We start from the raw sequence: 25,688 nt of genomic DNA on the forward strand, positions 1-25,688 counted from the left end.
CCAGGACATGTGAGCTTTCCACTTGCAAGAGAAGCCAGAAACTTGGATTTTAAATAAATCTTCCTCCTTTGATTACTCAACGGTGGATTAAATGACCACGAGCACCAAACAGCTCCATGAGAGCCACGAGTTGGCAAGATGAGATGGACAGAATAAAATCTGAGGACTTGAATGATAAACTAAAATTATATTTCCTCCGCTAGATGATGAAAACAAGATTCTGGAGCAAAGAAGGGGTCTGAATGGAAGTGTGCTTCAGGGATATTCCCGTGTTTTTTTTGGTAAACCTTGGGATAGAATGGAGAAGGGGCCTCAGGAGATTACAGGTGGTTCCTCCAATTGTGCAGGGAGAACAGAAAAGAAAGGAGAATAGGAAAGGTATGAAAGATGCTGGGAGGCACCTGGGAGACAGCTGGGAGATGTGACTGGCTGTGGAAGGAGAAGGGAGAAGTTATCCAGAGTTCTGTCTAAATATGTACTACCTCTGTTCATCCTTTTTTTTTTTTTTTTAACATACACTTACGTTTCAGCTTCATTTATTCTACAAAAGAAAGATAACTCAGGTTGCATTCTGGAGAAGGCAATGGCAACCCACTCCAGTATTCTTGCCTGGAAAATCCCATGGATGGAGGAGCCTGGTAGGCTGCAGTCCATAGGGTCACTAGGAGTCGGACATGACTGAGTGACTTCACTTTCATGCATTGGAGAAGGAAATGGCAACCCACTCCAGTATTCTTGCCTGGAGAATCCCAGGGATGGGGAAGCCTGGTGGGCTGCCGTCTATGGGGTCGCACAGAGTTGGACACGACTGAAGTGACTTAGCAGCAGCAGCAGCAAGTTGCATTCTTAGAAGTGCCTGCTTAATAGGGAAATTCAGAGTCATTTCTTTCGGAAGGAAAAAAAAGCACAGACAAAATATTTCATAGTATCTGTAATAAATGCAAATAAATTGATACAAACAAAACTTGGCTTTAGCAAACTGTACATACATAAATATCATTTCTTTTACTATAACATTCAACTTTTTTTTCACATAAAGCCTTCCATGATTTTTATTTATTACATCCAATGTTTCTTTATACCTTTAAAAAAAAGTGCCTTTTAGATTTACAGCTTGTGCTTCTAATGCAAGGTTAGAACATCATGCCCCCAAAGAAAACAAGGTAAAAAGGAAGCTGCCATATAAGCTCTTAAAAACTGTATGTTACAGGATCTTCAAATCTCTTCAGCACTGTTGGCTGGTAGATTGTTCGATGCCAACATGGTGCTCAGGTAGCATCACTTGTTGAACGGATGGAGCAGCACTGTGGGAAAGCTGCCCAGATGGTCTCCGGAAGTCCCTGGGCACACACAGGATGGGCCAAGGGCCCAGAGTTCACGTGTCCAGGGAGCGGTGGAAATCTTGACTCTCTTGAGTGCTGAGGCTCAACCAGAATTTCTTCCCAGCTTCTGTCCTCTATGTGTCCTCCCCCATCACCATTTACCGTCGCCTCCGAAGCTGCAATTTGCACACATGGGAGGGGGAGGTGGGCGTCAGCTGCCGTACCGAGGGCGTCCGCCAAGACTCACGTCCTCTCTTTGCTCTTTTGGGATTGCCCTGGGCCAAATTCCTCCTTAGGCGACCAACAGCAAGCGGCAGAAAGCATCTGCTTGGTTCAGAGAGGAGGAGGGCCGTTGGTGTATCTGAGCATGGGGTGGAATGATCGGGCAAAATTGTTGGAGAGGGCACAACTGTAGTCTTCCTCCGACATGGGGACTAGGCAGGCCAGCCCAATGAGAAGCAGCAGGAGGAGCTGAAGAGGAAGAGCCGCTCGGAGGACTCTGAACAGGAAGGCTCGGCCGGACCGGGCTGGCCGAGGCTCAGAAAGGGAGGAATCGGAGCCACCTCTTATGGACCTGAGAGAAGAATCGACATCAATAACTCAAGTATCCCCAGTGTTGGGTGGATGCTGCTGTATGCTTCCTCCCCTTTGGTTAGGCTGAACACAACCCAACCTGGCAGTTAGCTGCCAGCCTTCTGCAGTAAACCCAGGTGACCTACCCACCACCAAATGAAGAGTTGTTTGGAAACTGCACTGATGGAAAGCAGACATTTAGTCGGTTAAAGGTAACTAACTGGGTTCAAATTCCACCCCTCGATTTGGCAAAACCTTTTCCAACAAAAATAATTGCTCTACCCACACTCCACCAGCATAAGTTAAGTAGACCCGGGATAATTAAAATGTAGATGTTTGATGCAGTACATTTTTGGTGTAAGAATATCAAGAGCAACATTAGGCACAATTAGTGGCTGTCGGGATGACACAAGGTCTTCCTCCCGTCTAGCTGTCCTGGACGTGCCAGAGTCCGTGTAGCAAGGACAAGGACAGCTGCAGTCATTTTGCACAGACCCACAGAGTTGAATTAACCTTAGAGTATACCCTGGTTTCATCTTGCACTGAGTCAGCGACTGGCCTAATATTAGCGGATTCCAAGGCTGTAAGAGTAAGTGTGGCAGTGGAGTCAGTCTACACAACGCAGGTGCTGAATGATACTGAATCCAGGGTGATCCTTCTGTCACTGGCTCCATGAATTTGGGAAACAGACACACTATTTCTGAAGATAGACTGTGCCTTGAAAGCTCCTTTTAGACCCAATGTTCCACATTTTCCTATCTTCTTAAATTTCCCCATCTACTTTTGAAACAGTGCATTAGAGATGAAGCATGAACTTCAGAATTCATAAGAAAGACTGCCTGTGAAACACTGAATATGGAAATAGGCTCTGGGTGGGGGGTACTGCTTTCTCTTTGTAAGCATCCATTAATGTTTTGGTTACTAGTGCAGAAGAGGAGGAAAGCAATGTCATTTACAAGAGGAATTGTGTACACACACACACACAACATTGCAGAAGCAGAAAGAACAGATGTACCAAGGAGACTCATTCCCCACACCTAGTCTGAATTCTCTAATGGTTTGATGGTAAGGGCATTGATTGTGAGACCACAGGAGAGGGATACAGGTATGAACACTGTATTGGTCACTCTGTATGCTTATCTCATGAGAAAACACAGTCTCCAGCTACCTTGAAAAGAAAAGTGAAAGTCGCTCAGTCATGTCCGACTCTTTGAGACCCCAGGGATTATACAGTCCATGGAATTCTCCAGGCCAGAATACTGGAGTGGATAACCTTTCCCTTCTCTAGGGGATCTCCCCAACCCAGGGATCGAACCCAGGTCTCCCTCATTGCAGGCAGATTCTTTGCCAGCTGAGCTACAAGAGAAGCCCAAGAACACTGGAGTGGGTAGCCTATCCTTTATCCAGCAAATCTCGACCCAGGAATTGAACCGAGGTCTCCTGCATCTCAGGCGGATTCTTTACCAACTGAGCTATCAGAGCTACCTTATTAGCCACTAATTTCGGAAGCCAGATTACACTGGTATCAGTGAGGAGTGGCACCAAAGAAAATGTTAAGATAAAAAACAGAAGTAATCCCCTTAAAAGGGAACAGAGGGACTACTCAAAACTCTTTCAATAAATTCACAAAGAAATATGTGAAACAAACAGTCTAGACCAGCCCCGTAGAAGCTCTGAGCAGCCGTGTACTATCCTGGGTTTCTATTGCAGCTCTCAGAGCGTGATTGAAAAAAACAGACCCCTGGCCTAAATTGGGACTGGGTTCTTTTCCGGTCTACAAACCTTGAACAACTGACTTCACCTCTATGCTACAACCTCTTCTTCAAATCCTTCAAATTAGACTAGACAGGCTTCCAACTTGCAAGCTCCATGTTTTATGCACTTTATGTCTTCCAGTAATTGGTGAATGTAAAGAGGTTACCAACTGGGAGGCCACAAGAGTTCAATCACCATCTAGTGGTCAAATTGATTAACTGCCCTCTGCTAGGACCAATGCTCAGAAACACTGTTTTGTGAAGATGCGCTATGTGCGTGCACGCTCAGTCTCCTCTGGCTCTTTGTGACCCCATAGACTGTAGCCCACCAAGCCCCTTTGTACATGGGATTTCCCAGGCACAAGAACACTGGACTGGCTTGCCATTACCTTCTCCAGGGGATCTTCCTGACCCAGGGCATAAAAGAAGTCTGTCACATATCTATTAATTAGAACTTTCTCTAGCTACCTAACTGTAAAATATTCATCCTGAGATAAAGCCTTAGAGTAGGTAATCCATTTTCTGATTTTGTAGATAGATAACTAACAAAAGTTCACATTTACTCTTCTAACTGCTGGATAACAGAAGCATTTGTCTCTCACTTCATCCCCACGGCAGTCCTTGGTGTTCCTGTCCCACCTTCATTTTATAGCCAACGTAAAGGAGGCACAGAGGTTAGGCAACCCACTCGAGGTTACACAGCTAGCATGGCATAGAATGAAAACTTCAACTCTGGTATTCTAACTTTTAGAACTTAGGCTTTATAAATAGAGTAAATCACGTGCCCCAGTTGACAATTAAAGGAGGAGCTGTATGGACTTCCCTGGTGATCCAGTGGTTAAGACTCTGCCTTCCAATGCAGGGGACACAGGTTCGATCACTGGTCAGGGACCTAAGGTTCCACATGCCTTAAGGTGCAGCCAAAAAGTAAAAAATATAAAAAAGGAAGAGCTCCAACAGCATGTCTCTGTAATGTTTTGCTGTTTGGTGGCATGAATGAAGGCCATCCAGGTCATATTTACGTCATGGGTATCTCCCATGTAGAGGCAAAGAAGGCAATATCTTAAAATACTTGGAGATGAGTGGTTTCCTCATGTCTAGAATAAATGCTTTTAATCATAAAGCCTCACAGCTTTACAGAGACCACCAAGTCAGGATATGGACACAGGGACATTCTATTTTGAGGCAGCTGTACAACTGTGGGCAAGTAATTTAATCTCTCTGGCCTTCAGTTTTCTCATTTGCAAAGATGAGAGTGCATTAATCTCCTAAAAACTTCTTGGTTCTGACAGTTTATGAATTCAGTGGTTTAAAGTGTCTGGAGAAGGATGAGACAGTCACCCATGAGCTCTGGACTGAATGATCTGAAAATAGGTCCTGGTGAACAACACTCTCCACCTGTCAGCTATCTGATGACTTAAAAACAAAAGAGAGCTCCATGTTTCTTATTATTCATTATCTGAATAAAATGAGGGAGATTTCAAACTGACTTTTTTCTTTAGGAGACACTTCAGGACATTAGTGATGGGCAGATTCATGCATATCATTAAGAATCTGACTGACAGAGCTGAACAGCCTGTTTGTCAATTATTAGCTTCTTTGAACAATTAAGCCAAGGATCGAGATCAAAACAAGGGCTACACATTGACTAGTCCACTCCTGAGAAAAGCAAGACAAGGTCACCATCTTTGGATGACAGGCTCAGATGCCGTAGTCTACTGAAGGACATGGCACATTTAACAGCATCAGAGCATTCTGTATCAACATTTAATTAGTGCAAGCTTTCTAATGTTGAAGAATGCCAGCCTGGGTAGAAATAATGGGCTAAGATGGGGACAAAGAGAACACACAGTGCTTAGTGATTTTCCATGCAGTTGACTGCTCTTGGAAATGTCCAGTTGGTCTACTGAAAACAATGCCGCCCGTGTGGGGCAATTACTAAGGTTTCAACAGTCCCAAAGTTCTCTCTCCTTAGGATGAACCTGTCCCTTCTAGTATTAATACTAGCAGGTTAATGATACCAAGTAAGTGAGTACTTTTAATATTTAATCTATTAATCTAAATTCAATTAAGTTTCAAGAGTCTTGGGGAATCTGACAGGAGGAAGAACAAAAATCTCTCACTCATCCCTCTCCAAGGGCCTTACTCTACAAACAGATGTGGTGGAGGCTGAGTTGACAGAGGAAAAACTAAATGTGTAAGCTTGCTTAAAGAACTTAATCAATGGAGATATTTCGGGTAACCTTGTCCTGCAAAAACATGCTTATTCTCTACAAGTAAACATTTATTTTATAATTTTTCTTACTCCCCTCACTCATTCAAATTTGAAGGTAAAAAAACTGCCTAGGCATTGTTTCATCTCTTTCCCAAAATATGTGTAGTTGTGGGCACTCTGGCCATGGAATTCTCCAGGCCAGAATACTGGAGTGGGTAGCCCTTCCCTTCTCCAGGGGATTCTCCCAACCCAGGAATCGAACCCAGGTCTCCTGCACGGCAGGCAGATTTTTTACTAGCTGAGCCACTAGGGAAGCCCATGCCTATGAACACACCACAGCAAAGAAAGTCTCAGAAGGGCTGTGAGAAGCCTAAGGAGTGAGTGTGCATGTGGGGTGCAACTCATCTCAAAAATTTTACATCACCAAGGAAATAAAATGAGTTAATTCTGTGCATATGTCACTGAAACACAAATGAAAAGACACTTTCGACTCATCTTGTAACTTGTGAGCAAACACCGGTAGCAGAGGAATAGAAAATTTTGTGAGGAAATATCAGGTTGTCCGTGATCTTTTCTGTTCTTGTGTGAGTGATCTTTATTCTCTGGGTATGTGGTTCAGAAGACAAATTTTCAGAATCAACTTAGGGTTTGTCTCCTCTTATTCCAAAATGAATATCCTGGCTGGTCCAAAGCTATCTCAGGCAGCCCACGGTAGCCCCAGCCCTGGAACCGCTGTTTCAAGTAAGCCTCTCAGGAGGTGGTGCATTGGTAAAGAATCGCCTGCCAATGCAGGAGATGCGGGTTTAATCCCTGAATTGGGAAGATCCCTTAGAGAGGAAAATGGCAACCCACTCTGGTATCCTTGTCTGGGAAATCCCATGGACAGAGGAGGCTGGTGGGCTATAGAGTCCATGGGGTTGCAAAGAGTCGGACATGACTTAGTGACTGAGCACATATGCACACGCACGCACACACCCACACACACACCCATTAAGAGCCTGCAGTTGGGTGGAGTGGTTAACAAGCTAGGATTCAAAGTAAGAGAGACCTGGTTTCAAATTCTATATCTTCATGCCTCTATTTCCGGATATCCTTGTCTATAAAATTGGGAATGAACATGTTGGGAGGATTAAATAAGGAAATGAGATAACAGATATATAACGCTTAGCATGGTCCTTAGAATACACTAAATGCTAAATAAATGTCATCAACTTATCATTCTTATCCGTATGATTAAAGCAAGGGTGTGCTGACTCACACCCTCAGGGATATTGCTAGATTCAGCCTTTTCTTCCAGGGAAATAGCCCTGATTTATAGCAGTACTTTCAAAGAGGTGATATATTTTTCCAAAGTGTCTTAGTTGTTCCCAGGAAACACTGGGAATGCAGACCTCAAAATATACAAGAAACACAGTGGAGCCTGCCCTATAACTAACTGTCCTGTGCCAGGGTGTCCGGCCACCTCGGGGGCAAGGTTGTTTTAGGCTGAGGCCTTTGAGAGCTTTGAATAAATAAATCCCCAAAGGAGGACAGAAAAGACCTGCAAAAAAAATTCCACAAGAAATTGAAGTGTTTACAGTGAGGCCCTCATGTACGTGTGAAAACCCCACTGTGCCTGCTTAAATGCTCCCTCGAACACATTTTAAAATGAGGTCTTTTTTCCCCTCTGTTTCAGTGTTTCAGCCAGTCATTCATCCCTTATTCTGTCTCAGCTCTTTGTGTAGAAGGTGCCAAAGACTAAAGAGGCCCAGGGAAGATTTACATGTTACAATTCTCAGCTTTGGAATGAAGTCATCATTTCCCTCTATGCAGACTACGGAGGAGTTTTTCCTTTGCCTTGCAGGAAATTGGAGTAAAATCTTCCCAGGTGTGAACTTCAACTAATCTATAGTAGAATTTTGAACATTAATTGGCTCTCAGGTTAGATAATTTCACATCAAAACTGGAGAAAAAGTGTCAGCTGGGCCATCATAAACATGGCTTCAAAAAGCCATGCATCTTAAGTATGTTTAATCTCAAAAATTCTGAATAGTTATTAGGAATGTATGCTTTCAAATGTTTTGAATATTAAAGAGTCTTGATTTAGGGGATCCCTAGATTCTGACATATCACTATTCTTTTATGACACGAACCATACTGTATTAATTTTGTGGGTCCTGGGCCTAAATGTAGTAGGTGTATGGTAAACACTGGTATCAGTCCATTGTTAGCCCTAGAATATCATGTAAGAGAACAGAGGACAATGGCTCTAGAATCAATCTGAAATATACAGCAGGCAAACAACTGATATTCTTAATATCTGACTTTAAACCACAAAAAGAATATAAGAACCCTCCCTTCAAACAAATACCCAGCTTCTTTCAAGTCAGCCTCTTTGCTCTCAGAAAGAATACATGCCTAAAATTTTCCCATCACAGATGGCTGCGGTCAACGTTCTCAACTGTTTGTGCTTGGGCAATAACCTTTGAAGTTTGCTGGACCAGTGCAAGATCAAACGCGAGGTAATCTCCAGTCCAATGTAAAGGAACACCGTGACAGCCTGGATTGTGAGAGAAGTTAATTCTTTCCCAGCAGACTCTCCATGTTATTGTCCACGTGTCTGCACCCCAAAGAGAGGTGCCAAGAAGTTAAGGATCCAAGAATGTTCAACCACAATCCGCCTGCCAAGGTGTTTGCCAACGTTTGCCATTCAGGTGAGGATCATTTGTATTTCAGGTCCTGTAAGCAGCAAAGTGGACACCGTGCTGTGTGCTCAGAAAGATGTTAATCAACAGTGCTGGACAGAGCAGAGCTGAAGGCACCTTGCGGATGTCACACTGAGAACGTGGCTGCCCCAGCTGCAAAGCCCCATTAGGAAATGTGTCGAAGCCCTTGCTGCCCTGAGAAATGAGGCCTTTGACATTTCATAAGGCCGGGTGGCTGTCTGAAAGAACAGGGGAAATTGGGAACCAAAGGGTGGTTGCTACCAGTATGGATACTACTAATAACATAAGAGCTTTTCCCCTTCTCATCACCATCATTTACGTCAACTACAGAGTGTGTCTCTGGTATCCTTAAAGGAACTGTGGGGACAGGATGCCCCGTCTCTGTCCATGACACATCAGTAATTTGTGGCGAGAAGATGGACTTCATGAAACAGTGATCTCTCTACAGTACATGATGTCTTTTTTATAGGGGGCTAAGAAAACATCAGCACACCTGGAGAAGCCCATCGTGATCTTCAAAAATCCCCATGAGTTTTTCTCCATTCATGTTTTATTATTGATATTTTGTTACAGACCACCCCCCCCCAAAAAAAAGCCCCACAAAACTGTCATCAAACCAAACCAAAGGGAAAGAAAAAAAAAAAAAGCAAAACATAGTGAAGGGAAGCTTAAAACCAGAAAGCAGATCATGATCTGTTCTATACTACACAGCTGAGTGAAAATGACTAGAAGCAAAGGCTGGTCCCTTTAGCACACAGCTGGAAAGCTAACACTCTGACTCAGGGCCTGTTTGCGCTTCCTCATCCCCCACCCTCCTTCCAGGAACTGAGATTCCAGCTCAGTGGTGAGACAAACCACTTTTAAAAGTGAACTTCTGGCGACTGGAATGAAGAGTCAGCTTCCACGGACAGTATTTTCAAAAAGTTGTCTGGGGAAATGTGAACTGATTAGTGAAAGGGCCGGGGGCACAGACGTCACACCGACAATGAAGAAGGCAAAGCATCACTAACTGCAGAGACAGGGACTGTTGGAAGCCAGGCGTAAAGCAGAGCGGCAGCTGTGAGGAGGCTATCTGGAGGTCCCCGGGCGGGGGGGAGACTGACTGCTCGTTTCCGGAGGGAAAGAGCTGGCCGAGTGTCAGGAAGGTAAGTGTGTGTGCTGGCTGAAGAGGAGTTTTAGGAGAAGCAGAAGAGAGAAGGTGCCTATAAATTTTAAGTGATATCAGATTAGGACTTGCCATGTTGAGACTCCAAAACCCACCATCTGGATAAAACACGAAAATAAAATAAAAAGCTGGGGGTGTTAGTAGATTTTATTCAGATTTGTGGGTTCTGGGGATGGTAAAATAATTCATTGATCTATACCTATCTTATTGTAAAATCTAGAAATAAAGAGGATGATAAAATTCTGCCATGACTCAAATGGCACTGTGCCATCAGTGACGTTGAATCTTTATGAGGACACAGAATAAACATCATTGGATGAAAAGTACTGGATGGCCTATGTATAGTTAAACAAAATTTTGGTAGGGTCCAAATATTTTACGCTCTGAGATTTTCTCGTACTTTCCACTTAGAAAATTCTCTCTCAATTTATTAGGAAAGGGTGTGGACTGAAAAGAGTAGTTTCTCAACTACCCTGAGGCAGACCAAATAGAGGCCTGACTAAATCATGGACAATTTTCATCATCCTCTTGGAGTTCTAGAACAGTGTGGAAACCAGGAGAATAAGGTACCTGCTATGTGGACTGTTGACAGAGGGTCCAGGCTGTGAGAGACTACATTTGCCTCGTGGCTGTTTGCAATGAACAGGGGTAAAGAAAGAAGAATGTTCAGTCCAGGCAAATAAAGACGAGCTACTGATGAAAACTAAAAGTGCAGCAAAGGAAATATAAACCAAATGCAATGATCAGTACCCACGAATCAAGGAAACTGGCTTTTCTTTGGTTGAAGAAGCAAAATCAATGAACATCTATATTACTCATCACTGAAGAAACATGGATGGTGGTTTGGCATGCATATCACAGAGGGTACATTTCCCCCCTTTTTGTGGTAAAAACATAAATGACTACACCACCGAAAGATCTCTGCATATTTAATTACAATGAATATAAACTGCAATATGTTACGTTACGGATTTCAAATATACTTTACATATTTTTTCAGCTTCCAGTACACTGGAACAATATTACAATTCTTGGCAGGTAGGTCAAAAATAATGATGAAGTGAGACTGTTCTGTGTATAGTGATGAAGACTCAATAAGTTAAATACTCAAATAAAGGCTAAAATTTGACTTGAAAAGCCAGTATTCCTTCACATTCTTAAACTAGGATCTACAGGAAACTAGTGAATGTAGTAAAAATAAAAAAAAAAAAATTCTAAAAAGATAATAACATTTATCAGCATAGAATTTAAGTGTTTATAACAAAAAATACAAATGAAATCAATATTTCTAAAAAGTAAAGAAATGGAATGATAATCAAAATGAATATAATCATAAAGCCAGACCAAAAAAAAAGAAAAAAACAAAACGAAAAACGAGCCTCTAATTACACAGAGAAATCAAGGTAGAGAGGGTAGCAGGGGCCAAAACTGGTCTTTTCTTCCTCATTGTGTGCCAGGGAGACAGCCCCATAACAGGCCTTGTGCGTGAGTTATCTTGAGCTGGTGCCACTCTGGGGGCAATACAATCACAGAAAACCTTCAAGACCACCTTCAGGAGCTTCTCTGCTTGAGAGTCAGCAGAACCCCCGTTGGTCTTATAAACTCAATGGTCTCGTGAGATGCTCGGTTTTGTCCACCTCTGCCTGAGGCGCCCCTCTATGTGGAGCCGACCTTTCTGAGGTGGACTATGGCGGTGGTGGTTTGAAGGGAGGGGCCGCCAAAGGGACAAGGGGCACCGTTGTATTAGAAATGGCCCTTGGAGCAAGAAAAATAATTTGTCTCCCTGCTTATGAACTGCAACGTTGAACCCTGATTCTTCTGAAAAACGGAACTGTTCTTTTCGCTCCTGAGTGCTTGTGGAGAGGGTTCAAGGCAGGACTGAGGAAACGGAGCTCTTCCGTGTCACAGAGTGACAACCCCACGCTGCCTGAGGACCCCTGCTCTGCAAGGGGAGAGCCCTTGGACCCTGCGTCAGGTACAAAGGCCGTCGCGCCCCCGTGTTCCCTCCCTTGGGCCAACTGAAAGTAACCCGTGGGAAGTTACCGTTTTCTGTCTGTTTGGGGTACTTCTTCCCGAGGTAGGACTCACAGATCCTGAGGTGTCCAGTTCGTCAGCAGAAGACCAGGAAGACAGATCCTACGTGAGAAACAGATGCTCTTAATGATGTCACGTCCCAGAGCCATGGTGGCTTTGCGATCTGCAAAGTATTTCCCACCCCATCCCCATCTTTGGGAAAAAGAGAAGGGGAGGAATAGAAATGCAGACGTAGAGAAGACATGTGTGGACATGGCGGGGAGTGGGGGCCACAATGGATGAACTGGGAGATTAGGATTGACATAAATACATGACCATGTGTAAAACAGAGCTAGTGGGACTCTGCCTTATAGCACAGGGAGCTCAGCTCAGCGCTCTGTGGTGACCCAGAGGAGTGGGGTGGGGGTGGAGAGTGGGAGGGAGGTCCCCGAACGAGGGGATGTATGTACACGTATAGCTGATTCATTTAGTTGGACAGCAGAAACTAACAACACTGTAAAGCAACTATACCCCAGTTTAAAAAACAAACAAAAAATAGAATCAGACAGTTGCAGTAAAAGCAGAACCTAATTCTTCTACTGTGTTGGGCTTTCCTGGTTGTAGTTTGGGCTTTCCAGAAAATAGAGGTATTTATTTATTTAATAGCTATGTTTTAATAGCTAGGTATTTAAGAGCTCTGTCATTACTGGGTCACTTGAAGCTTTGTCATCTCACACGCTAGTAAAGTAATGCTCAAAATTCTCCAAGCCAGGCTTCAGCAATACATGAACCATGAACTTCCAGATGTTCAAGCTGGTTTTAGAAAAGGCAGAGGAACCAGAGATCAAATTGCCAACATCCGCTGGATCATCAAAAAAGCAAGAGAGTTCCAGAAAAACATCTATTTCTGCTTTCTTGACTATGCCAAAGCCTTTGACTGTGTGGATCACAATAAACTGTGGAAAATTTTAAAAGAGATGGGAATATCAGAGCACCTGACCTGCCTCTTGAGAAACCTATATGCAGGTCAGGAAGCAACAGTTAGATCTGGACATGGAACAGACTGGTTCCAAATAGGAAAAGGAGTCCGTCAAGGCTGTATATTTGTCACCCTACTTATTTAACTTATATGCAGAATACATCATGAGAAATGCTGGGCTGGAAGAAGCACAAGCTGGAATCAAGATTGCTGGGAGAAATATCAATCACCTCAGGTATGCAGATGACACCACCCTTGTGGCAGAAAGTGAAGAGGAACTAAAAAGCCTCTTGATGAAAAGTGAAAGAGGAGAGGGAAAAAGTTGGCTTAAAGCTCAACATTCAGAAAACGAAGATCACGGCATCTGGTCCCATCACTTCACTGGGAAATAGATGGGGAAACAGTGGAAACAGTGTCAGACTTTATTTTTTTGGGCTCCAAAATCACTGCCGATGGTGATTGCAGTCATGAAATTAAAAGACGCTTACTCCTTGGAAGGAAAGTTATGACCAACCTAGACAGCATAGTAAAAAGCAGAGACATTACTTTGCCAACAAAGGTCTGTCTAGTCAAGGCTATGGTTTTTCCAGTGGTCATGTATGGATGTGAGAGTTGGACTGTGAAGAAAGCTGAGTGCCAAAGAATTGATGCTTTTGAACTGTGATGTTGGAGAAGACTCTTGAGAGTCCCTTGGACTGCAAGGAGATCCAACCAGTCCATACTAAAGGAGATTGGTCCTGGGTGTTCATTGGAAGGACTGATGCTGAAGCTGAAACTCCAATACTTTAGCCACCTCATGAGAAGAATTGACTCATTGGAAAAGACCCTGATGCTGGGAGGGATTGGGGGCAGGCAAAGAAGGGGATGACAGAGGATGAGATGGCTGGATGGCATCACTGACTCGATGGAAGTGAGTCTGAGTGAACTCTGGGAGTTGGTGATGGACAGGGAGGCCTGGCGCGCTCCGATTCATGGGGTCGCAAAGAGTTGGACACAACTGAGCGACTGAACTGAACTGAAGCTTTATCATTTCTCAGTGACGGGAATGGACTGACATGAAGTGGGTGATGGAATCTGCCTTAGAGCTGCAGGATATTCAGGCTGGAGAGACAGCACATTGGTCATCCAACAGCCACCCTTTTTATCATCAGAGAAACTGTACTGTTTCTGGCACCTGCTGTTACTGGGAGTAGATATTTCTTTCGCCTACAGCGTGTTTATGTGTTCATGACAGGATTTCACAAGTGAATGTCTGAAGTCTTACCTGCAAAAGCATTTCTTAAAACCAACAATATTACTACGATGCAGTAGATTTACCAATAAATAAAGAGATAAACAAACAAGTAAATAGATAAATAAAAGCTAGTAGAGAACACTTCTTTTGACTTAACTGTCATCTATGTCAGGAGAATTCATGCCTTCTAAGGTCTGAATACGAAATTCATGTGTGCCAGTGGCTTGTGACCTCCTCTAGCTGTGTTACTGAAAGCACATGCATTCTTAAATAAACTGGGTAAAATAAAATGCCACAATCGTGGTGCTAACAGGGTCAGCAGTAATGGTTACAAGAGGATTTTCGGATGTAACAGAATCAAAAGTAGTGTCCTGTTAACGAAAGTTTTTGAGTCGCTTTTTTATTTTGAGCCAGATTTGTAAGAGCAGTGATTGAAAGAAAAGACACTCTATTCTGACAAGTACTCCATTCAGAGTCTTTCTGAAATGGATAAAGATGGTGCTTGTTTGGTCTCCTGCAGGAAATTCGACACAATGATGTCTGTTGAGAGCTTACCTGCTGACTGCTTGACATGTCTAATAACTTCTCCAGCTCCTTGATATGACGACTGACCTCCTTCAAGAGAAGTTTGAGTCGATTTCCAATCACGTGGACTTTTTCTTTGGCTTCCAAACAGTCTGTGCCTTCAGCATTCACCAACAGTTGGCAAGACATGTCTTGCAGTGAGGCCACTTTGAGTTGAGATTCCAACAGCTCATGTCTTATTTGCTAAGAATATAATAAAAAATATTTTTCTGAGAATTTCTGATACTTGGAGAAAGTGCCTATGTGCAGGATGACATCACTTTAACTCAGTGGACAATTATACCTAAGCATCACACAAGGAAGGATATAGCAGCCATGACCTTTGGGAATCAGGGACACATGTTCTAATCCTACCTCTCCCAAAAAGCATCCTATAAAATCCTTGAACCTTTCTGATCTGTTTTCTCATTTGGTGGTGGTTTTTTTTTCAGTCACTAAGTTCAACTCTTTGTGACCCTCACGGACTGCAACATGCCCCCCCTGTCCTTCACTATCTCCTGGAGTTTGTTTAAATACACGTCTGTTGAGTCTGTGATGCTATCTAACTGTCTCATCTTCTGCCACCCCCTTCTCCTCCTGCCCTCAGTCTTTCCTAGCATCAGTCTCTTTTCCAATCAGTTGGCTCGTCAAATCAGGTGGCCAAAATATCTGAGCTTCAGCTTTATCATCAGTCCTTCCAATGAGTATTCAGGGTTGATTTCCTTTAGGTAAAATGGTGATATTAATTCCTGCCTGGTCCACAGTATTATTGGAATAATACTGCATATTATTCAAGTCACCAATATTCACCACTGCATATTGGTGAATGCATGTCAAATTATTTAAAATATAAAGTATTATGCAAATGATCCATAAAATAATCATTTAAAAAGAAAAGTAAAACTAACATAAATGCAGAAAAACTCAGCTTGGTTGAGGTATACTCTGATATCTATTTGAGATTTTTAAAAAAGGTATACGGGTGATTCATCACTCACAACTTAATGTCTGAGGTCAAAAGTCTGGTGAAAATGTAGCTGCATAGCTATTTCCTCTGGGTTTCTAAGACCTTTATAGTACTGAACTAAAAGCTGCCAATTCTGTTGGTTAGGTCACTGTGAGTGTTAAATGTTAAGAAATAGCATTTTAAAAATACAGAAAGTGACAAAGTGCAAATTATTTTCTCCTAATGGAACTCAAATATGCTTCCTTATCTTCCATAAAATCACTTAAGTATATGGCACATTATATTGTCCGAAGTTCTTTGCATAAGAATCTACACAAAAATCTTGCAAATATCCTTTTGAATTTAGTACTAGAAAAAGTTTCCTATTCCTTGAAAACTAGTATATTTCCTTTTTGTCAGGTAATGAAAATCGTTTAACTTACCATGTTTCCCTTGTCTTAGATTTCAGAAAACTTGATACTGAAGTTGAATCTACATACTTAATTCTTCTTAAGAATCCTTAATGGTCTCTATTTTAATAGATTCTCTATTTTAATAGATTTAATGTCCTTTTATTATCAGTTATCCGAAATAGTATTGTGACATAGATTCAATATATAAAGTTTAAATTAGAAATAAATTGTAAATAAGAATAGAACTGCCTTGATAAAATGAGGCTAATTAAGATGAAGACCATCTGAGGACTTCCCTGGTGGTACAACAGTTAAGACTTTGCCTTCCAATGCAGGGGATGTGGGTTTGATTCCTGGTCAGGGAGCTAAGATTCCACATGCCTAGTGGCCAAAAAACCAAAAACATTAAACAAAAGCAAGATTGTAACAAATTCAATTAAGACTTTAAAAAAATGTCTCAGAAAAAAAACTTTTTACAAAAGTCTATTAAAAAATTAGCTTAAAAAAAACAAAGATGAAGACAGATTTTTAGATGAGCAATGGCTTTAGAACAAGATTCTAAAGCCAGCATATGCCATCTTCTATGCACATGCTTGCTTCACAGAGATGAGAAATCATGAGGGGTAAAAAAGACTAAGAGACTACAACATAAAAGGTAAACAAGCACAACCAACTATAACATAAGCAGAGGCTGTCCAAGCCCACATATCTCACCTTAAGCTGTTTGTGATGGTCCTGAAGTATTTCTGCATCAAGGTTAGAATCAATGGGGACAATTTCATTTTTCCTTCTGTCGATGTTCTCCAGCATAAGCAGCAAACCGTGACTCATTTCATGAAAATCCTATGGAAAAAATAAAATATGGAGCATAAAATCGTCTTGAATGAGACATTTTTCTTTCTCTCACAGCTTAAATACCCATGCATTACAATTCCTACCATTGGTTTTCAGATCTTATACACAACTCCTTTCTAAGCAAGGCACTGAAGTTATTGTAATTATCTGAGTTCAAGTTCTTACCAAAAAACATCCAATTTATTACTCTAGGGAAAAATTAGACATAAGGAAAACTAGCATCAAATACTGAGTTCCTAGGGCTCTAACACAGATTGGAGACAAGAACTCTCTTCCTCTTTCTTCCTCCTGTATTCAAATTTTTCCAACATTAAAAAGAAATAATTATTTGGCTGTGCTGGGTCTTAGTTGTGGCATATGGGATCTAGCTCATTGACTAGGGATTGAACCCAGGACCCCTGGACTGGGAGCACGGGGTCTTAGCCACTGGACCACCAGGGATGGCCCCAAATCTTTCCATCTTTGAAGGCCTAAATTCAATCCCTTCTCTCCACATATCCATGTGTTCATTTAATCAAGGTATGGTTATGGAAGATCTCCATGGTGGGAGATGCTAAACTAGAGATGGGGGAAGCCACAGCTTGGGTACCTGCTTCAAGCAGCTATTACTCTTGGGGGCAACTACAATCCTGGAATACAGGCTTCTCATCCTGCTCAGATTATAACCCAAACTCCTGGCCCTGCCCACAAAGCCCTGCATGATCTGTCTCCTGACCATCTCCTGGATCTTTCTTGGCCATTTGTCTCCAATCACACTGGCCTCTGGCCTCCTTCTGTCCTTGAAGATGCTAAGCCCTTTCCTGCTTCTGAGACTTGCCACTTGCTTGACCTCCTTCATGGCAACATCCTTCCGGTGTCAGCTCAAACATTCATACGACTTCCCTGCTCACCATTCCAAAGTGCTTTCATTCGGTTACCCTTATCATATCTGGAAGTAGCTTGGTTAAGCACTTATTTGCACTTTTGTTGTCCATCTTGCCCAACAAAAGCAAAGGCTGGGCTGTCTCCTGCCTGCTTAGTGCGGTGTCTGTCATGTGTGTAAACACTGGGCAAGTAACTGTGTCCGAATGAATGGGTAAACATTTGTAATGCTCACTTGGGTGTCTCCTAATGTGCTCAGAACATATCTGTTGAATGAATACATGAATGAGTCAAAGGAGGAATGGTGAGGCTGAGATAAATTGATGGGAATAGTCTCTTGCAAATTCTAAAGGACATGGGGTTTTTCAACTCTGGGTCATATGTACACATTCTCCAGTAAAATGAAAACTGGGCACAAAGTTACCTCACATGAATACTGACTTTGGGAAGTAACTGCGTCCCTCTAGTGATCTTGATAAATTGAGTTACAGACTCAGCCACACTGGAAGTGTTGGATTCTGGAACGTGGCCTGCCCAAAGCCCCACAGACCTGGCACTGCATGAGCGCGTCCTGGAGAAGACCCCGCCACTCCTCCAGCAGGGAGCACACGCGTTCCCACCGTCCGTTCATCTGGGACAAGCGGTCCTGAAGATCCTGGCTCTCCTCCCGGCCAGGCTGAGTGAACTCAGAGCTGCACAGATGGATGGACAGGATGATGGCTTTGCGCTGGTCCACAGCTTTCTGGAGCTCCTGCAAAGAGAAAGGAGAACAATCAAACAAGGAAAACAACAATAAAAACGTTAAAGAGATATAGTCTGAGACCTCCGGAAATGCTTCACCCAAATTAAAAAGATCCATTAATTAACACTGGCCTTATAGCAAGATGGCTAAGGTACACACCCCTGGGGACCACACTGGAGCTAAAAGAATTGGGTCAGATATAGACTTACTGACATAAATGGATCTTAAGAAAATACAGTTGTAAGTGAAAGAGTCATAAACAGATTGCTATAGGCTACAAAGCAGCACTTATGCAATTTAAAATTTATTGTGCACATACAAATCCACATTTTTCAGGAATACATGTGAAAAAAGAAGATTAAAACTTTGGAATGGTTGCTATGGGTTTGAGGAATGGGGATTAAGAAACAGTGGGAGAAAAGGGATAGATAAATAAAATTAAGGAACTTTTCAGGAAGCAAAGATGATCCTGGGCAGTGAACTAAAGAGTAGGATGAAGTCAGCCCCTACCATGGGAGTCCAACAACAAACCAACCAAAACAAACCAAACACAGCATCGTCCAACAGTTCTGAGCAGCAGGAAATGTGCTCTTAGTTCCAGCGTACAAATTCAATTTCAGTAGACTAATGCTACTCATTGGGCTCCAGTATCACTGTGGACAGTGACTGCAGCCATGAAATTAAAAGACACTTGCTCCTTGGAAGGAAAGCTACAGCAAACCTAGACAACATATTAAAAAGCAGAGATATCACTTTCCTGACAAAGGTCCATATAGTCAAAGCTGTGGTTTTTCCAGTTAGTCTTGTTTGGATGTGAGAGTTGGACCACAAAGAAGTCTGAGTGCTAAAGAACTGATGCTTTCAAATTGTGGTACTGGAGAAGACTCTTGAGAGTCCCTTGGACTGCAAGAAGATCAAACCAGTTAATCCTAAAAGAAATCAACCCTGAATATTCATTAAAAGGACTGATGCTGAAGTTGAAGCTCCAATACTTTGGCCACCTGATGTGAAGAGCCAACTCACTGGAAAAGACTGAGAAGGATTAAGGGCAGGAGGAGAAGGATTAAGGGCAGGAGGAGAAGAGGGTGACAGAGGATGAGACGGCTGGATGGCATCATAGACTCAATGGACATGAGTTTGAGCAAACTCTGGGAAATAGTGAAGGATGGGGAAGCCTGGAGTGCTGCAGTCCATGGGGTCTGCTTCTGTAGAGAAGCAGACATGACTTAGCTGCTGAAAACAATGTTACTCAAAGTTGTGCCCATAGGTATGAAATGCACCGCTTGGTAAGAAAGCAGATTCCTAGGCCCTGGCCTCCAGCTGTTCTGATGTCACAGGCACCGACAGTCAGTGGTCCACAGCCTGAGAACACTGCCTCTGCCACAGGCCAGACTTTTTGAGATGATAAAGAGAATAAATAGTATTTGATCAGCTAACAAATTTAGCTTGGTTTCACAAAAAAACAGAACAAAAACAAACAGGTGACTGATGTGTTACTGTGTGTATTTCCCCAAAATCTAGAACTAAATTTCAAGAACTTGAGTACAAGCTTATACATTAATCACTGAATATCTTGGTACTGTTTAAATGTTCCCAGATCAAAGTAGAGTCAATGACCCTATAGATCACATCGACCCAGGCTACATTTTCTTATAATTCTCACCATTTGTTATGTTTCCAACTTGTCTTAATTTTCACTTTTAAGTGGATTCTTAATATGCCATGATATAGAATCAACCACAAAAAAGCACAAAAATCTGCAAATATTGTAGAAAGTACTAGGTTATTCCACATATTTATCCTCAGAAAACAGATAGGAAAGATAGGGGAGGGATGGATAAGAGGGTGGCTTTTTCTTATCACATAGGCTGACTTTCAAGGTCTCAACTTTTCCACCCTGATCTCACTTAGGCCTCAGATTTTGGCCAATGTTTGCTTCATCAACCTTTTAAGGAACTGATTACAATGCAACACTGCCTTACATTTTCCTGGAGAGACACTCAAGTAATTTAAGCACTCTAAAAAAAAAAAAAAAAGTAATCCAGAGAATATAAATTGCATTTCCCATCTGATGCTTCATCTTGAAATTGATGGAGCTGGTACAGAGCTACTGTATAAGAAGTCTGAGCAGTGGTCGGGAAGACTCATTTCACTGTTTGAAAATTTAAAACAAAATAACAGCTAAAACAAGGCAGAAAAACATCAGTCCCAAAGAAAACCAGCACACACAGAAACCAGGGAGACACAAAGACAGTGTGTTTTGCTTAATCCTTGAGTCTAGAGGGCCCAGTAGCTACATCTGAAGAAAAGCACAGCTTGACGTTCTCCAAACAAAAAGGCAGGACCAAGAGAGCTATTAAGAGGACACTGAGCTCTCCATCCATCGTATGCTTACAAAAGTCTCCACACATGCATCTCAATGCATCTCAATAGCTGGGCTGAAGAGGATTTTTAGGATCTAGAGAGGGAGTTAGAGGTTATCTTCTGTACTACATCCAACAAGGTCAAAATCAAATGGAAATGTCAGGTGTTGTAGCAGGATTACTCCGCAGGTTTTGTTTAGCTGGATTCATTACACTGAAAATTGCTTTTGCCGCTATGGTAACCTAGTTCAGAAGTTCTGCTGATTCCAGGGTGACAAGTGGCTTCCTTAGGTCTCTACAAACTCATATGTATACCATCTAGGACAGGCTTCCTCTCCAGCTCTAGATAGACTTGTAGGGCCCTGGCCATAGCTGTGTTTGCCTTAAAAGAGGTTAACTAGGTCCCAGAGGTACCTGGAGGTTTTATGCAATTTTAACTGGTCATTAAATCATGATTATTTTCATGAGGGGCTTCCCTGGTGGCTCAGATGGTAAAGAATCCGCTTGCAATGCAAGAGACATGCATTGGATCCCTGGGTCTGGAAAATCCCCTGGAGAAGGGAATGGCTACCCACTCCAGTATTCTTTTCTGGAAAATTCCACAGACAGAGCAGCCTATGGGCTACAGTCCATGGGGTCTCAAAGAGTTGGATGTGACTGAGCGACTAAAACATATACACATTTTTATGGGGCTGGGTCTGCAATTCAGTCCAGCTCTCAACTCTTCCAAGCCTTCCTAGGAACACTCTGACTCGGGATGGCTGGAGAAACATCTGTGTCCACTTCCACCAACCACTGGCCCACTGCTATGTCAGTGTGTAACAGCCAGGGCTGGTGTTTTTCATCTGACCGGGCATTCCACGTGGCCGCTTTCTGTCTGGCACCATGGAAAAGGCCGAGAGCAGCTACCTTCAGCTTCTGGATTTGGAGCGCGATGGACTGGATGTCGGTGCTGAGCTGTAGGCGCTGAAGCTGTTCCAGGTCGCCCTCCGTCTCCCTAAGCCAGGTCAGAACGCTATTCAGATCTGAGTCCAACTGCTGCCTCCTCTGGGGCTTCTGTTTCATCCTCAGCTCCTTGCTCAGGGCCTCTGCCTGGATGAGTTCCCAGCGGTCAATCACGCCTGGCAAGACAGGACATGCCCACGAGAGTGAGGGGCTTTCCTCCACATGGAATGTTTAGGAAATGCTTGAAACCGACATGGGCGCTAACTCTAAAACAGAAAAGAAAGTAATGCCACTGGGCATTTCCATTGCTGTCAGCTGTAAGTAACAGGATAGTGGCTGTATTTTTCTTATCTGCATTTTTAACAATGATGGGGAAGAAAAAAATCAGCTACATAAGATTTAACACTGTAAAGAGATTTATGAAGTGATAGCATTAAAGTGAGTGAACATCGGGACTTCCCTGGTGGTCCAGTGGCTAGGACTCCCTGTTCAGAATGCAGGGTGGCCTGAGTTCGATCCCTGGTCAGGGAACTAGATCCTGCATGCTGCAACTAAGAGCCGGGGTAGCCAAAATAAATACATACAGAGATATTAAACAACAACAACAATAAAGTTGGTGAAGATAACTTTCAGTTCTTGGTTTCTTTCTGCAATAGAGCTCTGAGAGCACTGGGCATATATCTAGAAGATTCCTGACTAGTGATTCAAAGATGATGCTTTAAAATAAATGGGACATGGGGAAAAACCACTGTGATATTTTTCACCTTCTTGTTCTGTCCCCAGAGATCCTTGTAACCTGAAGTAAAGTTCTCAGGACAGAATAGTATAGATTGAGGTAAGCAACACAGTGGAACTCAGAGGCATCAGAGTGTTTTGAGATCTTCTATTTCACTCTGTCCTGAACAGAGCACAACACACTCACCAGCTGTTTGGGTTTCAGTGCTATTCAAGTTAACAAAGCCAGGAAAATGGTCCTCTTCCTCGGTCAGCTTGTGCTCCAGTCTTTTCACTGAGTCTATGCTGCCACTGCATTCACCCAGCAGTTTCATCTGTTTAGACACAGAAAAGAGGCTCCCTTGTCACAAAATTCTCAAGCTGTCATGAATGCAAGAGATCCTGGGGAAAATATCTTTGGAGTTCCTCAAAAGAGACAGTGGCTAAGTGCTACCTTTCTGTAAAGAGTAAGCTGCTCTTAGCTTCCCTGATGGCTCAGTGGTAAAGAATCTGCCTGCCAATTCAGGAGACATGGGTTTCATCTCTGATCTGGGAGGATCCCACATGCTATGGAGCAACTAAACTTCAAGCATCACAAGTAAGCCCGTGCTCTAGACTCTGTATTCCATGAGAGAAGCCACCGCAATGAGAAACCCTTGCACCCTCACTAGAGAGTAGCCCCGTTTGCCACAACTAGAGAAAAGCCTGTGCAGCAATGAAGACCCCGCACAGCCAAAAAAAAAAAAAAAAGAGTAAGCTGCTCTGCTGGAAACAAAAAAGTCAAGTTCAAAAACATGCTTCTAAAACATGTGACATGTTCACATTTACACAAAGCAATGCCTTGAAAATATACTTGGCACACATGGTTTTACACAAGTCCTCCCAATTTCTTTTAAAATTTATGAATCAAAACAGACTAAATCGATCTGGGATTTAACACTCAGAGCTCCCAGCTGGCAATATAACATATTGTCTTTGGCAAGCTGCTCCCTTTTTCTTAAACTGAAGTGTGGGAACAGTGATATTACCAAAAATCTCACAGGGGCATCTATTTGCATTAAGTAATTAAAATGCTTAAAAGAATAAAACAATATTAACACCAGCTGTTTCATGCGAAAATCTAAGAAATGCTTAATAGATACTAAGGGAATAAATCTGACATCAAAAGAAAAGCTTCCAACTCCATATTTAATATTCACATATTCAAAGACTAAAGGAACAAATCATTTCAAGGCATGCCTGTTACACGTGATCATAACGTTTTCTTTCAAAGCCTTTACCAAATCATGTTGCTCTTAAGTTACTTTGATTGCTTTTGATTGGTGTTAAGTATAATCTCAGTTGATTTCAGCACGCTCATTGTGAAACTGTATTATATTTTTTAAAAGGAGGTTTCACTATAATAGAAGTCAGGATAAGAGGCCAAATTGAACAAGAAGTAAACTCATGATTAATTAATTACTCTTCTGTGACTGTGAGGATGTTAACGTCAGCATAAAAGGTTCTCTTCCCTGGTTTCAAAAAAGCAGTACGTGTGAATTGTCATTAGGCTTAGGGAAATTAATTTTTCTTGCCTTTTACGAGGGGTGTGAAGAGACATGACAGAAGGCCTTGAAGAGATTTACTTTCAAATCTTCTTGCTTAAGTATGCGTAAGAACACAGGTAATTCTCTGAGTATTTCTCTGGGAAGTTATTCTGTCAGTAACTTGAGCAGAGCAAAGCTATTACATACTTTACAAATAGCTTTAAAAATGGAACTGGTAATACACACAATCTCTTGCCATCTTCTCTCCAAATCTTGTTAGTCAGAATTGTTTTCCCCAGAATGAGAAAACAAACAAGAGAATACAAAAATCCCAGGGTCATCAAGTGACTCAAAAGACACCCAGGAAAAGAACTAAACCTATTCCATGTCAGCAATATACCAGCTGCTCCGAGCATAACCTTGGTCAGAAAAATCATTAACTGAATTTGAAAGAATGCCTAGTTACCTTCCAGGGCCAAAGCAATCTGTGGAAAGATTTCACAAGAGATCTGGATTCGATCCCCTGGATCAGGAAGATCCCCTGGAGAAGGGATCTTCTACCCACTCCAGTATTCTTGCCTGGAGAATCCCATGGACAGAGGAGCCTGGCGGGCTACAGTCCACAGTGTCAAAAAAAAGAGTCTGACACGACCGACTGACTGACTAACACTTTCACTTTCAGTTCTCTGTGTAAAGGAACAGGCTGGTTCTTAAGGTAGATCAGGGGGCTGAGCACAGACCATTTTTGCACCAAAGGTAACCTGCTAACAGGGCTTTGTTTTGCACACACATCTATGAGTTCAAGGGCAGTTTGGTACGCGGAGAGCGGACACAGACCTCATGCCACAAACAGATGGTTCTTTGTCACACAGCTGTGATCACCAGGTACGTATGAGGATCAAGAAGGGCCCGGATACTCACGTAGCCCCTGTAGCCGGAGTCTAGCTCTGGTCCTGTGGGCGTTTTGCTGTGGATGATATTCTCTGTTTGCTGCATCTGAAAGCGGCTGTCATCCAAGGCTTTGCCCAGCTGTTGGATCTGTGACTCCAAGGCACCAGGGTCCCCTGCAGCGTCAACCATGAGAATCTCGATAAGCTTGACATTCAAGGAGATGGTTAAGAAATTCTACAGGCAGGGCAGCAGAGAGATGGCATGTGTGTGGGTGATCATAAGGCACATTTAGTACTGACATGCTGGTGGGTTAGGAGTTCAAATGACTAGACTGATGAATGTGCTTGACCAGGAGTCCAAGCTGACTGGGTGCTGCCCCAGGGGCCACACAGTAGGTTCTCACAGCCTGTGAGTCTGCTTCCTCTTAAACTGCACGCTGTGAGTTGGGGAGGGCCATTCTCAAAACCTCAGGTGGTCCCTTCTGCTCCCCGATAACTGGGAGTTATCAGTTACGTCTCAGGCTCCCTCTGCAGTCACTTATCAAACAGAAAGTCACACCATCTTATTTTCCTCTCTGCATCTCAGGAGAAGATGGTGCCCCTGAAGTCTCAAGTGGCTGCACCCTTCACTTAAGGCAAGACTTCATGTGAGCTGAGAAAAGGTATGTGTGGAGGAGCCACGCTAGCAATGACTTCATTTTGTCTGAAACTTGAAACAAAACCAGGAGAAAGTGAAAATTTTAGCATTTCCATCCAGGCGTGCTCCCACTCTGAGCTTAGAACTCCTGGCTTACCTTTGAGAGACGTGATGTTGTTTTGGAAATTTGTGTGTGCGTGTGCGGTACAGTCTTTGAACTCAACAAGAATATGATCGTCAGAGTGAAGCTAGCGCAGGGTGAAAGCACAGTA

The 25,688-nt window shown here is 42.7% G+C and overlaps 1 protein-coding gene across 1 annotated transcript in view; it reads right to left on the bottom strand.

The window, feature by feature from the left end:
• Nucleotides 1–913: 913 nt before the first annotated feature.
• The window catches only part of SYNE1 (spectrin repeat containing, nuclear envelope 1), a 501,723-nt gene continuing 476,948 nt past the window's right edge, over nucleotides 914–25,688 (bottom strand). The window contains exons 140-148 of the mRNA XM_010840908.1: nucleotides 24,811–24,953; nucleotides 22,572–22,698; nucleotides 21,614–21,825; nucleotides 18,150–18,350; nucleotides 16,598–16,726; nucleotides 14,516–14,728; nucleotides 11,778–11,870; nucleotides 10,305–10,363; nucleotides 914–1,896 (exon numbers count right to left, since the gene is read on the bottom strand). Coding sequence (XP_010839210.1) covers nucleotides 1,656–1,896; nucleotides 10,305–10,363; nucleotides 11,778–11,870; nucleotides 14,516–14,728; nucleotides 16,598–16,726; nucleotides 18,150–18,350; nucleotides 21,614–21,825; nucleotides 22,572–22,698; nucleotides 24,811–24,953 — 1,418 coding nt within the window. The 3' untranslated portion in view covers nucleotides 914–1,655. The remainder of the gene's footprint in view (nucleotides 1,897–10,304; nucleotides 10,364–11,777; nucleotides 11,871–14,515; nucleotides 14,729–16,597; nucleotides 16,727–18,149; nucleotides 18,351–21,613; nucleotides 21,826–22,571; nucleotides 22,699–24,810; nucleotides 24,954–25,688) is intronic.

This window comes from Bison bison, unplaced genomic scaffold (assembly GCF_000754665.1).
Source record: "Bison bison bison isolate TAMUID 2011002044 unplaced genomic scaffold, Bison_UMD1.0 scf7180017864148, whole genome shotgun sequence".
In the NCBI taxonomy this organism is placed as follows: Eukaryota; Metazoa; Chordata; class Mammalia; order Artiodactyla; family Bovidae; genus Bison; species Bison bison.